This window comes from Chiloscyllium plagiosum, unplaced genomic scaffold, assembly GCF_037043375.1.
Source record: "Chiloscyllium plagiosum isolate Xiang-an unplaced genomic scaffold, Cpla_swu_hap1 HiC_scaffold_19, whole genome shotgun sequence".
NCBI classification, from domain to species: domain Eukaryota; kingdom Metazoa; phylum Chordata; class Chondrichthyes; order Orectolobiformes; family Hemiscylliidae; genus Chiloscyllium; species Chiloscyllium plagiosum.
Genome location: NW_028270157.1, coordinates 42,447,935 through 42,463,862, shown reverse-complemented (window position 1 = coordinate 42,463,862; position 15,928 = coordinate 42,447,935). Strand labels below are relative to the sequence as shown.

The window sequence follows — 15,928 nt, the reverse complement described above, 5'->3', positions numbered from 1 at the left end:
GAACAGAAAAATAGACCTTCATCCTGCACTTATAGGTGGGGTGGGGTGGGTGGGGTGTTAGGTCAGGGCTTGTGATGCGGAGGGGGACGGGGTGACCTGTCAGGGTCCCTGATATGGGGAGGAGGCAGGGTGGGGGTGACTGGTCAGGGTCCCGATGTGAGGAGGAGGTGGAGTTGGCGTGACTGGTCAGGATCCCTGACATGGGGAGGAGGCAGGGTGGGAGTGACCGGTCAAGGTCCCTGACAGGGAGGCGGAGTGGGGGTGACCAGTCAGGGTACCTGACATGGAGGTGGGGTGGGGGTGACTGGATAGGTTCCCCGACATGGAGGCAGTGTGGGGGTGACCAGTCAGGGTACCTGACATGGAGGCAGGATGGGGGTGACCAGTCAGGGTACCCGACATGGAGGCAGGGTGGGGGATGACCGGATAGGGTTCCCGACATGGAGGCAGGGTGGGGGTGACCAGTCAGGATACCCGACATGGAGGCAGGACGGGGGTGACCAGTCAGGGTACCCGACATGGAGGCGGGGCAGAGGATGACCGGATGGGGTCCCCGACATGGAGGCGGGGCGGGGGTGACCAGTCAGGGTCCCTGACATGGAGGCGGGGCGGGGTTCATCAGTCAGAGTACCCAACATGGAGGAGGGGTGGGCGTGACCGGATAGGTTCCCCGACATGGAGGCTGGGTGGGGATGACCAGTCAGGGTACCCGACATGAGGAGAAGGTGAGTGGGGGTGATCAGTCAGGATCCACGACATTGGAGGCAGGGTGGGGGTGACCAGTCAGGGTCCCCAACATGGAGGCAGGGTGGGGGTGACCAGTCAGGGTACCCGACATGGGGAGAAGGTGGGTGGGGGTGATCAGTCAGGATCCACGATATCGGAGGGAGGTGGGGATGACTGGATAGGGTGCCCAACATGGAGGCAGGGTGGGGGTGACCAGTCAGGGTACCCGACATGGGGAGGAGGTGGGTGGGGGTGATCAATCAGGATCCACGACATTGGAGGGAGGTGTGGGTGACTGGAGAGGGTCTCCAACATGGAGACAGTTTGGGGGTGACCAGTCAGTGTTCCTGACATGGGGAGGAGGTGGGGTGGGGTGACCGATCATGGTCCCCGACATGGAGGTGAGCAGAGTGTCTGGTTAGGGTCCCCGACATGGAGGTGAGCGGAGTGACCAGTTAGGGTCCCTGACATCGAGGTGGGGTGGGGGTGACCAGTCAGGGTCCCCGACATGGGGAGGAGGTGGGTGGGGGTGATCAGTCAGGATCCACGACATTGAAGGGAGGTGGGGGTGACTGGATAGGGTCTCCAACATGAAGACGGTTTGGGGGTGACCAGTCAGTGTTCCTGACATGGGGAGGAGGTGGGGTGGGGTGACCGGTTAGGGTCCCCGACATGGAGGTGAGCGGAGTGACCGGTTAGGGTCCCTGACATCGAGGTGAGCGGAGTGACCGGTTAGGGTCCCTGACATCGAGGTGGGGTGGGGCTGACCGGTCAGGGTCGCCAACATGGAGGCGGGGGCCAGTCATAATCTCTATCCAAGTGAGAGGAACAGCCAAAGTTCCAGACTCATGAAAGAAGACCTGTAGAAATCTGACTAAATTTCCTTACTAGAAATTTGACCAATATACTGCTGTATTTACAAATTGTGGTAGAGAAAGGACAATCATTATGCCAGTTTAGCTTGGAACCTTCAAGCTGCTACAGCTTACCCGAACAGACAGATTGAGCTTGCACACAATTTCAATCTGTTTATTTGAGACATTAGAAAAACAACTTCTCACCTCTGTCAGCATTAATAGACCAATAGCAAATGAAAAGATTGAGATGCCCATGATAACCATCATCCTGGAATATTTTCTTTGGGAAATCTCAGGAAACATATCCAATATTGCTGTTGCCAAGCTTTCTATACCTACAAACTAAAACAAGAACTAATTACCAAGCAGAAAACTGAACAAAACAAAATTTCAAGCATCACATAAATTTCAGTTCTCTAAAGGTAAGATTTTAGAATTAGTTTTTGGATATCCTTTTGATTCAGGGAGTCTTACAGCATAAAAGAACACTAATCTATTGCACCTATATTAGCTTGCTGTTCAAATCTCTTCACTATACTACTCTGTTCCTATAATCCTGCAGATGATCCTTTTCAGTTTTAATAACTAATTTAATGTTAAAATGCTTCGCTGAATTTAGTTACACTACAGTTTCAAATTATGCATTTCAGTTCGTCACACAACACATTGTCAAAGAAATTCTCATCATCTTCTTGTTCTTCTGCCAATTACCATAAACCTGAGTCCTTTGGTCATCAACCCTCCCATTTACTCTAGCAAAACCATAAATCACATTGACCTTTGCTCCGTGGACAGAGTAAACCCAGAGTTTTCAAATCCTGACATTCCCAATCGTCAACCTCCAACTCAATCTTCCTCACTGCTGCACCATCCTTTGAGCCCAACCTTTAATCTCCCTCACTTTTGGCCCTTTGACTCAATCTTACACCTCTGATCTTTACCTGCTCCCTGCACCAATCTATCCCAGTACTTGGACTGTGACAGGATCAGATATGCCAGAAACATGTACAAAGGTCAGTGTCATCAAACATTAAACAATTTAACATAATTAACTGTTAATACCTTTTAAAGATTTTAAGTAACCTTTTAAAGCTTTTTAAAAATCAGTTCAAATAATAAACATTGAGAGTTATTTTGAAAAGTAATAAAGTGAACTGTCATTAAGAAACTTGCATTCATTAACTCAGTCTAATGCCTTCCCTGTTTAGGAAAAGACAAAGCAGAGTTTAGTTCTTACATCTTTTTAAGCAGTACCTGACTGTCCAGACCCAGGAGGATAATCATGATAAAGAACAAACAGGCCCAAAGCTGAGGGAAAGCTATCAATGTAATTGCCTTTGGATAGACAATGAAAGCTAGACCAGGACCTACAAGAGATAGAGGCAGAGGGGTTAGAAAAAAAACAAAATGTAACAAGAAGAAAAAATGTAAACTTCTGCTGATTTATTGGCTTTTGTAATCTGGCTGTCTTTAAGAAGCTCAGGATCCCATTTGTTGCTTTAATGACATTCTCAAGCTGCCTTGCCAATTTCAAAACTTTGCGCATGTTTAGGCCAGGTGTCTCTGTTCCTGCCTCCCCTCATTCTTCTTACTAAATGTAGTACTCCTCTTTATTCACATGGAACTTCACCTGCCACACATCCATCTGATCCACCAACCTGTTTCAGTCCTTTTGAAGATTATCACTATTCTCTTCCTAATTCACAATCCTTCTGGGTTCTGTATTATTTGTGTATTTTGCCCTGCACATACAGGTCTAAATCATTAATATATATCAAGAAAATCAGTGATTATAGTATTGATCCCTGTGGACATTCACTACATAACAACTGTGAGTCTGAGAAACAACAGTCAGCCCTTGTCACTCAGCAAGCTTGATATCCACGATCCCATTTTCACTTTTATTCCATCAGTTTTAATTTTGCAGAAAATCTATTGTATGAGACTGTATAAAATATTTTTTGAACTCTATGTTTAAAAACTCATCCATCATATTAGTTTCATGTACTATTTCTACTAACTCATTTCTGATGCTCTTCCCTAATTAATCCAGTTAATTGCATCCCTGATCATTGTTACATTCTCCTTTTACTATTGTGAAATAGTAATATGGGTTCTTAATTTGAAAATAAAGAGTATATATAGTTAGTATGTGCAGGGAGCTAAATACATCTTGCACTTATCACTTCTACTTCAGATTGCTCAATAAATCAAGGGAATACTACGCATATCCAGGTGAGGCAGTGTCTGGAGGAGGTGTTGATGTATATTTTGTTCCACAAATCCGGACGACACAAGTTTCAGTACAACAGTGGATATTTGTTAGTAAGGGATGATATTCAGTCCCTTGCGCGGGGGGACCTAGAGTCAGGAGATGTAGAGTCAGTGTGGATAGAGCTTCGAAATACCAAGGGTAAAAAGACCCTCTTGGGAGTCATCTACAGGCCCCCAAACAGTAGTCTGGATGTCGGATGTAAGTTAAATCAGGAGCTGAAATTGGCCTGTCGCAAAGATGTCACTACAGTTGTTATGGGGGATTTTAACATGCAGGTAGACTGGGAGAATCAGGATGGTTTTGGGCCACAAGAAAGAGACTTTGTGGAGTGCCTCAGAGATGGATTCTTAGAGCAGCTGGTGCTGGAGCCGACCAGGGAGAAGGCAATTCTGGATCTGGTATTGTGTAACGAACCAGAATTGGTCAGAGACCTCGAAGTGAAGGAGCCATTGGGAAGTAGTGACCATAATACAATAAGCTTCAATCTGCAATTTGAGAGGGAGAGGGTACAGTCGGAAGTGACAGTACTTCTGTTGAATAAAGGAAATTATGGAGCTATGAGGGAGGAGCTGGCCATAGTTCAATGGTGCAATACCTTAGCAGGGATGACCGTGAAGGAACAATGGCGGATATTTCTGTGTATAATGCAGAAGTTGCAGGATCAGTTCATTCCTAAAAGGAAGAAAGATCCCAGGAGGAGGCATGGGTGGCCGTGGCTGACGAGGGAAGTAAAGAAACATATAAAGTTAAAAGAGAAAAAGTATAACATAGCTAAGATAAGTGGGAAAACTGAGGACTGGGAAGCTTTTAAAGAGCAACAGAGGATTACTAAGAAGGAAATACGTAGAGGAAAAATGAGGTACGAAGGTAAACTGGCCAAGAATATTAAGGAGGATAGTAAAAGCTTTTTTAGGTATGTGCAAAGCAAAAAAATGGTTAGGACAAAAATTGGGCCCTTGAAGACAGAAACAGGGGAATATATTACTAGGAACAAAGAAATGGCAGAGGAATTAAATGGGTACTTCAGATCTGTGTTCACTTGGGAAGGCACAAGCAATCTCCCTGAGGTAACAGTGGCTGAAGGACCTGAACTTAAGGGAATTTATATTTGCCAGGATTTGGTGTTGGAGAAGCTGTTAGGTCTGAAGATTGATAAGTCTCCGGGGCCTGATGGTCTGCATCCCAGGGTACTGAAGGAGGTGGCTCGGGAAATCGTGGATGCGTTGGTGATTATTTTCCAGAGTTCAATAGATTCGGGGTCGGTTCCTGAGGATTGGAGGGTGGCTAATGTTATACCACTTTTTAAGAAAGGTGGGCGAGAGAAAGCAGGTAATTATAGACCAGTTAGTCTGACCTCAGTGGTGGGAAAGATGCTGAGGTCTATTATAAAGGATGAAATTACTGCACATCTGGATAGTAGTAACAGGATAGGACAGAGTCAGCATGGTTTTATGAAGGGGAAATCATGCTTGACTAATCTTCTTGAATTTTTTGAGGATATAACTAGGAAGTTGGACGAGGGAAATCCAGTAGATGTAGTGTACCTGGACTTTCAGAAAGCTTTTGATAAAGTCCCACACAGGAGGTTAGTGAGTAAAATTAGGGTGCATGGTATTGGGGGCAAAGTACTAGATTGGATTGAAAATTGGTTGGCTAATAGGAAACAAAGGGTAGTGATAAACAGCTCCATTTTGGAATGGCAGGCAGTGACCAGTGGGGTACCGCAGGGATCCGTGCTGGGACCACAGCTTTTTACAATATATGTTAATGATATAGAAGATGGTATCAGCAATAACATTAGCAAATTTGCTGATGATACAAAGCTGGGTGGCAGAGGATGTTAGGAGATTACAGGGTGACCTGGACAAGTTAGGTGAGTGGGCAGATGCATGGCAGATGCAGTTTAATGTGGATAAATGTATGGTTATCCACTTTGGTAGCAAGAACAGGAAGGCAGACTACTACCTCAATGGAATAAATTTATGTAAAGGGGCAGTACAGAGAGATCTGGGTGTTCTTGTACACCAGTCAATGAAGGCAAGCATGCAGGTACAGCAGGTAGTGAAGAAGGCTAATAGCATGCTGGCCTTCATAACAAGAGGAATTGAGTACAGAAGCAAAGAGGTGCTTCTGCAGCTGTACAGGTCCCTGGTGAGACCACACCTGGAGTACTGTGTGCAGTTCTGGTCTCCAAATTTGAGAAAAGACATTCTGGCTATTGAGGGAGTGCAGCGTAGGTTCACGAGGTCAATTCCTGGAATGGCAGGATTACCATACACTGAAAGACTGAAGCGACTACCCTTGAGTTTCGAAGATTGAGAGGGGATCTGATTGAGACGTATAAGATTATGAAAGGATTGGACACTCTGGCAGTAGGAAACATATTTCCACTGATGGGTGAGTGCCGAACCAGAGGACACAGCTTAAAAATACGGGGTAGACCATTTAGGACAGAGCTCAGGAGAAACTTCTTCACCCAGAGAGTGGTGGCTGTGTGGAATGCTCTGCCACAGGGGGCAGTGGAGGCCCACTCTCTGGATTCATTTAAGAAGGAGTTGGATAGAGCTCTCAAAGATAGTGGAATCAAGGGTTATGGAGATAAGGCAGGAACAGGATACTGATTAGGAATGATCAGCCATGATTATATTGAATGGCGGTGCAGGCTCGAAGGGCTGAATGGCCTACTCCTGCACCTATTATCTATTGTCTATTGTCTATTGTCTATTGTCTATTGTCTATTATCGGACAGCGGGCGAGAGATTCTCAATGTCCCCAAAAGTAGTCGTGCATCTACTTGTGGTGACACTTCTCTGCAAATCTCTTCTCTACACACAAAGGCAGTCCATTTTAATAGAAATAATACAAAAGGTCTATAAGTCACATGGTTGATTGTTGTCATATTGTTTAAGGTGGGTAATTATAATTTTACAAGGTCCAGTGAATATCCTGTGATAACGAGTGAATGAATACAGGGACTGATTATCGTATTTTCATGATCATGTGTTGATGGGACGAGATTAAAACAGAAGGGTTTTGCCTGTTCTCAATGGATGATTCATATACTTTTGTTAATACAGAGGGGAAGCAAGATAATGGGAGCAGGAGGCAGTTTAACAGGGTGTGGCCAAGGTTATGAGTCTTCTCTGAGGAGGACAAATACCTTTGCCTGAGGCTGCAGAGGAATCCACATGTGTAACTCCAATAGATTCCTTCGCTAAGATTCAGTCAGCCTCCTCCCTACTGAGATGTTCTGAATATTCTGTAAGAGGACAGATATGCTATTGAAACTGCAGTGAGTCTCTTTTGTGGTGGAATTGAGCCCCCAGTATGCCTTGAAAAGAGAAGTAAAACATGGAACTGATCCCTTTGTGGCTTTCGAACTTGCTCGGAAGAACACCTCATCTTCCATCTTGGGATACTCCAGCCACACAGAATCAATGTCGATTTTACCAGTTTCCTCATCTCCTCTCCCCCCACATTATCCCAGATCCAACCCTCCAACTCTGCACCACCTTCTTGAACTGTCCTACCTGTCCAGCTTCCTTCCTACTTATCCACCCCGACCTATCACCATCACTCCTCACCTTCATCTAACTTTTGCATTCCTCCCATTTATTTCTCAGTCCCCTTGGGCACACCCCACATTCCTGGTGATGAGCTTATGCTGGAAACATCGACTCTCCTGCTCCTCAGATGCTGCCTGACTGTCTGTGATTTTCCAGCTCTACACTTTTTGACTCAAATCTCCAGCATCTGCAGTCCTTACTTTCTCCTAGTAGCTTAAAACATCCTTCCTTAAAAAGTACAGGGCTGTCATGTTATAACATCACCTTTTTTCCTAGACAAAAGGTTTGGCCTTAAAGAATCTAACTAATTACAAAATAAACTACATTGTGTTTTCATGTATTTTAACATATTGCAATTAATTTACAAGGAAAGACAGAAATTGCTGGTGAAACTCAGTAGGACTGTCAACATCTGTGGAAAGAGGAAGTGTTAGTGTTAGAGGTTCTGGATTCTGAAGGACGGTCATTGGACTCACAACATTAGCTCTGTTTTTCTCTCTCCACAGATAAGACAATAATAAATAGGAACAAGAGTTGGCTGTTTGGCCCTCGAGCCTGCTCCACTATTCAATAAGATCATGGCTAATTTGATATTCACTTTCCTGCCCTTCCCCTGTAACCCCTGATATCCTACTATCAAAAATATTCCTCAACCTTAAAATGTACACAAGCAATCTGCCCCATAGCTCTTTCGTGGCAAGGAGTACCAAAAATCTGTATCCCTCAGAGAACAAGTTCTTCCACATCTCAGTCTTAAACTGGTGACCCTTTATTCCGAGACAAAGCCATCTGACCCTCTTAGCATTTACCCTGTCAAGCCTCTCAGGAGTCCTATATGTTTCAATGAGATTACCTCTCATTCTTCTAAACTCCAGGGAGTAGACCAGTTTAGCCTTTATTCTTAAAATAATCCCTTCAGACCAAAGATCACCCTAGTGAACATGTTCTGAACTGCCCCCAATGAAATTATATTTTACCTTAAATAAGGGGACAAGAACTGCTCTCAGTAGTCCAGGTATGATCTCACCAGCATCTTGAACTGTTGCAGTAAGAATTTCCTACTCATACATTCCTACCACCTTGAAATAGAGTCCAATATTCCATTAGTCTTCCTGATTGGTTACACATTTGACTAAAATATACAGCAGAAATAAAGGAAACAAAGCCAAAAGGAATCAGAAATATCCAGATGTTAAAGTCTTCTTTAAGTCATATCTTCATGCAGACACCCGGATCAAGCCACAGCCTGGCGTCTTGGAAGGAGCTTGATGGCATCAGAGAATGGCAACGTTGTCCACTCTTCACTGTACTCCTGTATTCCTACACTTCAGCTTACATGACTACAACATCTAATACGAATTCTAATTCTGATTACCTGCTGCACCTGTGTGCTACGTTTGTGTTTCATGCACAAATATCCCAAAGTCCCTTTATGTTGCAACTTTCTTCAGCTTTTCTCTATTTCATTGCTATTCTGCTCTTTTGTTTTCCCTTCTAAATGAATAACTTCACATTTTCCCAAATTATACTCCATTTGCCAACATGTGCCAATTTACTGAACCTATCAATATCTCTCTGTGAACAGTTTGTATCCCTCTCACAACCTGCCTTCCACCTATTTTAGTGTCATCTGCAAATTTGGCTCCAGTATATTTACTTCCTTCTTCCAAGTCATTAACATATAGTATAAACAGTTGTAGTCCCAACACTTATCCCTCTGGAACCCATTGGTCATGTGTCAGGGTCATGTAGCACAGAAACAGACTCTTCAGTCCAACTTGTCCATGCAGACCAGTTTTCCCCAAGCTAAAATAATCCCATTTACCTGTGTTTGGCCTAAATCCCGCTAAACTTTTCTTATTTGTGTACATGTCTAAATGCCTTTTAACTATTATAACAGTACCTGCATTTACCACTTCCTCTGGCAGTACATTCCACATATGCATCACCCTCTGTGTGAAAATGTTGGCCCCCAGGCCCCTTTTAAATCTTTCGTCTCTCACCTTAAAGCTCTGCCCCTCATCTTGAAATTCCCTACCCTCGAGAGAAGATGCCTATCATTCACCTTAACAATCCCGTCATGATTTTATAAACCCCTATAAAATTACCCCTCAACCTCCCAGCCTATCCGGCCTCTCCTTAGAACTCAAACCTCCAGTCCCAGTAACATCCTTGTAAACCCTTCAGCCCAACTTGCCACTTCCAGCCAATGAGCCAATTCTATATCTATACCATCTTCAACACTGTGGGCTCTTAGCTTATAAATTAACTTTGTCAAACAACACATTTACTGATCCCCCTCTATTCACTTTGGTTGAGACTTCCTCAAAAAACTCTAACAAATTAGTCAGACACAATTCCCTTTCATGATGCCATGCTAACTCTGCTTGATTAGATAATGATTTTCCTAGTGTGCTGTTATTACTTCCTTAATGATTGATTTCAATACTTTTCCACAATAGATGTTAGACTAATCAGCTTTTCACTTACACCCATTTTTGAATAGGGGTATCACATCAGCAATTTTCCAATCCTCTGGAACTTCTCCAGAATGCAATAATTGTTGAAGGTGCTGCCAAACCTGTTGAGATTTTCCAGCAATTTCTGTTTTTGTTTCATTTTACATTCAGTTTACAGGTCTCTAAAACATATTGACAGTCTGCTTATCATATAGCTTTAGTTTAGGTGATTCTTGCTGAAGGCAGCTACATATTTTTGGAATGCTGGTTAAGGTTCTTTTCTGTTATATCGTAGAGCATGATTCTGTCATAAGAAATCATGTTTGGTCTTTCTGTTTGTGGTCTCCTTCTGTTTCATCACCCTACAGCATCATTTGGTGCTTGTACTTTCTAAGATCTTGGTTTCGAGCACATCAACAATTTCTACTGGCTTCCCTGTGCCATCAGTCTGGTGTTGTAATCCAACTTTCTGTCCAACATTCAGCTTGAGTAAAACCAAAAGAACTGTGGATGCTGGAAATCAGAAACAAAACCAGAAATTGCTGGAAGAGCTAAGTAAGTCAGACAACATCTGTGCAGAGAAATCAGAGTTAATGTCTTAGGTCCAGTGATCCTTCCTCAGGACTGGAGTTTGATTCAGCTTGAGTAACTGGTTTCCAGCAAGCCAATTATAGTCATCTTTAATCTTCCCTTTTTGTGAGCACTGCATAACATACTCCTGGGAGTATCAATGATTGTTAACACGGTAGCTTTTCCATTTTGAAACTTTATTGCTGGAACAGCACAGCAGGTCAGGCAGCATCCAGGGAACAGGAGATTCGACGTTTCGGGCACAGGCCCTTCTTCAGCTTTTCCATTTGTCTACCGAGTAATAATTTCACATGGTTCTGAAGTATAATGGACATACACAGTGGTTCAAAGTTGTGCAGCCTATTGGCTGACGCCCTTTGTTAGAGAGTTAGGTGATCTCCTCACAGTGTAGTACAAGGTTTCTGATGGTTGCCCCTAATGTTCCTGGTCCTCATTGTTATCTTGATACCACAGATTGATCAAACCAAAACTGCAATTGCTGGAGAAATTCAGCAGGTCTGGCAGCAGTGGAGAGCAAATAAAGTGAATGTTATGAGTTCAGTGACTCTTCTTCCAAATATGATCATGCACAATGGCCATCACTGGAGCAATGGTATTCACAATATAAAATACCTGGCATGACCAGGTGAATCTTTGATACAATAAAAATGCAATGTATCCAGAATTGAAAATCTTCAAGATATTGTGTGCAATGAGTTCACTATTGGTAGTCCTTTGCCATTTTTTGGGGGGGTATGTATATTTCAGTGCACAAAATGGAAAGAGTTAAGTTTATCATATACTTATGCTGACTGTTTCAGACAAGTTATGCTGTACAACCTGGCTTGTGGCAAAGGCTTCTTTTTGTGCCAATCCACGCTTTGATGATCCTGTACTAAATATTGAGGGAATGGTTATTTTCGTCATTTAACTAAGCAGCTTAGCTGAATATAAAGCTAAATATTTATCATAATAATTATCACAGCTTCAAGCTTTCACATCATGAGGATTAAATTGATTGGTCTATTCTTGTAGGGTTCTCTTTAGATCCTTTGTTGAATAATGATATAATATGTGCAATTTTCTAGTTCTTTGATGAGGATTTGAGGAGGAATGGAAAATTATGACAAGTACCTCTACAATTTCCAACTTATATTCCTCAGCACCCTCAGATTCAGCTGATCTGGACCTAGTGATTTATTCAGTTTTGGTACAGCCAACCATTTCAAATGACCCTTTATCAGTCGTGTAGAAGCTTCTTAAAAAGCAGTTAGAAGTATTTATTTAGCTCCTCAGTCAAGGCCACTGCATCCATGTGTAGATTTGGTCAGTGACTGCATTCTCTCCCCCACTGGCCTCTTGCTTTCTACCCTTATTATTTATATGCATATAGAAGATGTTGGGTTCTTTTATATCAGCTACCTGTCTTTTCTCAGATTCTCCCATTGCTTCTGTTTTCTTTTTCACTTTTGTTCTGAACTTATTATATTCAGTCTAGCTTTCACTTGTACTGTATCATTAACCTGATATTTGTCACATGCCCCTTTTCATCTGCTTCATCTTATTCTCTCTCTCTCATCATTCAGAGAGTTCGGTTTTTGGTTGTCCCATCTTTCTCCTTGCCGAGAACCAGCACAAAAATTACAACCCTTTTGTTATATAAAAATAAGGTAATAAAGTCTGCATTGGGTGATTCACTAAACACACCTGGACAAGAGTTGGTGGAGGTAGAGAGGACTGCTCAAGAAATAGTTCAGTAGAAGGCTATTGGCTGATGTGGTTAGATTTCAGTGGTTATGTGCATCATCATAGGCAAGCAGGAGGCTGGAAGAGCACAGCAAGCCAGGCAGCATCAGGAGGTGGAGAAGTCAATGTTTCGGGTATAACCCTTCTTCAGGAATGGAGGTGGGTGTAGGGGAGCTGCAGATAAAGACAAGGCAGGGGAAGGGTTAAGGGTGGGGAGAGGGGCAGAGTGGAGAGGTACTGATAGGTTAAGGCAGATGGTAGATACGACCTGGGAGGTTGATAAGAAGTAGGTTGATACCGGTTTCATTCCTCCTAATGACCTACCAGGTCGTATCTACCACTTGTATTCACCTATCACTACTTCACCACACTGCCTCTCTCCCCACCCATAACCTTCCCCCCACTTCTCTTTATTTGCAGTTCCCCCAACCCCACCTCCGTTCCTAAAGGGTTATACCTTAAATGTCAAATTCTCCATCTCCTGATGCTGCCTGGTTTGCTGTTCTCTTCCTGCCTCCTGCTTGTCTATGTTGGATTCCAGCATCTGTAGGATTTTTTTTGTCTCTAACTACATTTATGTGCATCAGCAATCATGCATGCATTTGACTATCTACTAGTGGAGTTCTATAGCATAGTATATAGGTGATTTATAACTTATTTGAACTGACTACAGTCTAAAGGATAATGTCAACTACAGGCAACTATAAAATGGTCATTTCAATGGTCACTGAAGATGGTTCTTTCCTGCAGGGCTTATGGCATCTGTAATGGTCTAGACCTTAGATTTTTTTATACTGAGGTCATGAGAGGTCAGGGTTCTACAAACCCTTCCTCATTGCACATTAGAAAAGAGAATGATTTCATAGATCTTTGGTCAGATGCCAGATATCCTAAAGTCTGTCCTCCTCAAGATGAGTAGGAAAATTACTGATTAGAAATCAAGAGTAATCGCCACAACAGTATCCAGATGGACCTGTAACATTGGATGAATATCATTGTATAAGATTACTCTGCACTTTTATACTTATCCATCTCCATTAATGTTTATGAAGATTCATTGTCAGGCAATAAAGAATTCCTGGTTTGTGCGTATGTTTTACTTACCTGTTATACTTGGTAGAGGGAAAGCTTTCACAATAATGATTGAACATGAGAGCAATTCTAAGGATGACAGCACATTTGAAGTTTTGTGATCCCTGAATCCATGATTTGCAATGAATGTTAAATTAAGCTCTAACAGTTATTATAGTCTGTAACTGGACTCTGTCAGGCCTAATAGCCTGAAGGTTGCTGATCATGGGCAACCTAAAGTCCCTAATTAAGCCACAGCATCCCTCTACCTCACATGCTTCAGCCATTCAAAAGAGTCTTACTGAAGGATTATGGTAAGGGTAGATGGTGGTGTGGTGATAGTGTCACTGAATCAAGACTCTATAATCTAACCAACTGAGAGCACTTTGTTATCATTCAAATAGCAACAAATAATCTAATTCATGTATAACAAGCAAATTAAACCTATGCACTACATGAAAATTATAAAGCATGGTTTCTTTATTCCATGGCAATTAACAGAATTAACAGAATAGTGTAGCTTTGTGGAACAAACTATTTACAATTGATATATTGCAGGTCTACCATGATACTGTAAAGATTAATCAGTTGATGGAGTTCCTACTGCTAATTTCCCGTAACTATGTCATACAGATAATCTTGTCTACCAGACAAAAAAGGGATCTTCTTCTCTTAGCCTCTTAAACTCAAAGGCCTTGCTCAGATCCATCTAACTATATTGCAGCTTTTTGCCTTGTCCATTATAATTCTCAGCTCTCTGGCCACCTGCAGTAGCTCTGCAATATTTGTGGTCTTAGTTCCTTAAATTACCAATCTCAGGCTGCTGCTGCTGCTGCTGCCCTGCTTTTCATTCTTCACTAAGCTTCCCAGACCCAGGAGTGCTGCCAATCAGTCTACCTAGGTACCTAAGAACTGTATGCTCTACTTCCCCTTGCTGGTTCTTTGGCCACTATCAGAAGCTTCCAGCTGCCCTATTCTGAACTTCTCGTCTTTGGCTTTTCTTCCCCCTCACCTCAAGCCTCTTCCAGTTGAGCCAACACATTTCTCTGAACTGAATTGTCTCTCACTATCACTACCTGCTGTCAAAGGCTCTCCTACACAAGCTAGATGTCTTTGAAGCATGCTGTAGATTTTCTGAGGCTAGCTGAAGTTCCCGCTGTTGACAGCAGGGCATGTAGGTTTCAAATCAGCATCAGATCCTTGATTCCAACTTGAATTCGTGAATAAGATTCTCGCCCCTTTGGAGTTTTAACCATCTAGATCTAGCTCCATCCAAATGAATGATTTAAAACCAATGAGTATGATGTTGCTTTAGCCATATACTCTTGTAGCACATATAACTATCTCATTTTTAAACATTATTGCTCTATTATTATTCTCTGGTATCCTCATTCCTAAGCCAAATAAAGCTGATAAATATTGCATTAACATTGAATTTCAAAAGGGAATTCTCCATACCAGATGTAGCCACATCAGAAATGGGCACTCCTTCCTCAAGTGCCATAAATCCAAGGACAGAAAAGATGGCAAACCCAGATATGAAGCTGGTTCCACTATTCAAGGCACTCATGAACAAACAATCTCTAAGAAGAAGGAATAAAATTAGTTGACCTGTATAGCTTTATAAACAGTATTTTGGTGGTAAATTATTTTTTCACAATATTAACTCAAGGATAGCTGAGGTTGTCCTAGAAGAGGAATTAATCTTCATCATATTCCAAGCTAAAGAAACATTACAGGATGATTGGAAATGACATTACATAAATAGTAGAATACCTATAACAGTTATTATTGAAGTCATTGTAGCTCCCCAAAGCAATGAGGGCACCCAAACAGACAGCAAAGCTAAACAAGACCTGGGTACCAGCATCCATCCATACCTGAAGATGAAAAGAAGTGAACATGTAGAAGTAAACATATAGGCGAAAAGAAGTGAACAATTATCAGTTTCATTAACACATACAAATAAAAATGCCTCTTAAATTAACAGTGCAGTAAAAGATAGTTTCAGGCAAAATTAAGTTTCACAGCAGTCATAATCTTTGAGTTCAATGCAGGAACTGGTGACTAATGAGCACATTTTCTCTCATCTTTGACTCAAACATTCATTCCATTGTAGAATAATCAAGTACAAACTCTATATAGTCTATTTCATTTATAGATTCACGAGGGTTGGACCAACAGCCTGTCCCAAATTAAACAGGGATATGATCAATTCAATCTGTGGCCTGGATGAGTCATGTTAATAAGATGTTTCAGTCAGCCTTCCTGAATGATCTGATAATTGTGCTGCTGTTCTGATAATAGAAAGTCAGCCCACAAAAGTGAAAAAAATGAATGGGCAAGTTGGCTGCTTAGGTAAGAGCTCCATCCCCTTTGGGATTCATTAGCTTTTACTACTATAGCTAAAGTGCCTTCTTTACAGGGACTGAAATGAGATCCCAACTAGTGAGAGAGTTGCCTTGAGGTCTTAAAAGAATGAATGGGTTTCCTGCTATAGTCTTGGTAGAATTTCACAGCTGTTATCTCTTTCAGTTACAAATATTTTTATGTCTATTTAACAAATTAATACACTGTGGGCATTGCCCTGTTTAATATTTGCTCCACCCAAAAAAGGTTTAAGTGAGCAGTTTTATATGGTACCAGAAGACTAGCTTA

At 42.2% G+C, this 15,928-nt stretch overlaps 1 protein-coding gene across 1 annotated transcript in view; it reads right to left on the bottom strand.

Annotated features, from left to right (window-relative positions):
- Positions 1-15,928, bottom strand: part of LOC122559632 (sodium- and chloride-dependent GABA transporter 2-like) — an 88,584-nt gene that overhangs the window by 25,520 nt on the left and 47,136 nt on the right. Inside the window, exons 7-10 of the mRNA XM_043709430.2 lie at positions 15,047-15,150; positions 14,729-14,853; positions 2,838-2,950; positions 1,788-1,925 (exon numbers count right to left, since the gene is read on the bottom strand). Coding sequence (XP_043565365.2) covers positions 1,788-1,925; positions 2,838-2,950; positions 14,729-14,853; positions 15,047-15,150 — 480 coding nt within the window. The remainder of the gene's footprint in view (positions 1-1,787; positions 1,926-2,837; positions 2,951-14,728; positions 14,854-15,046; positions 15,151-15,928) is intronic.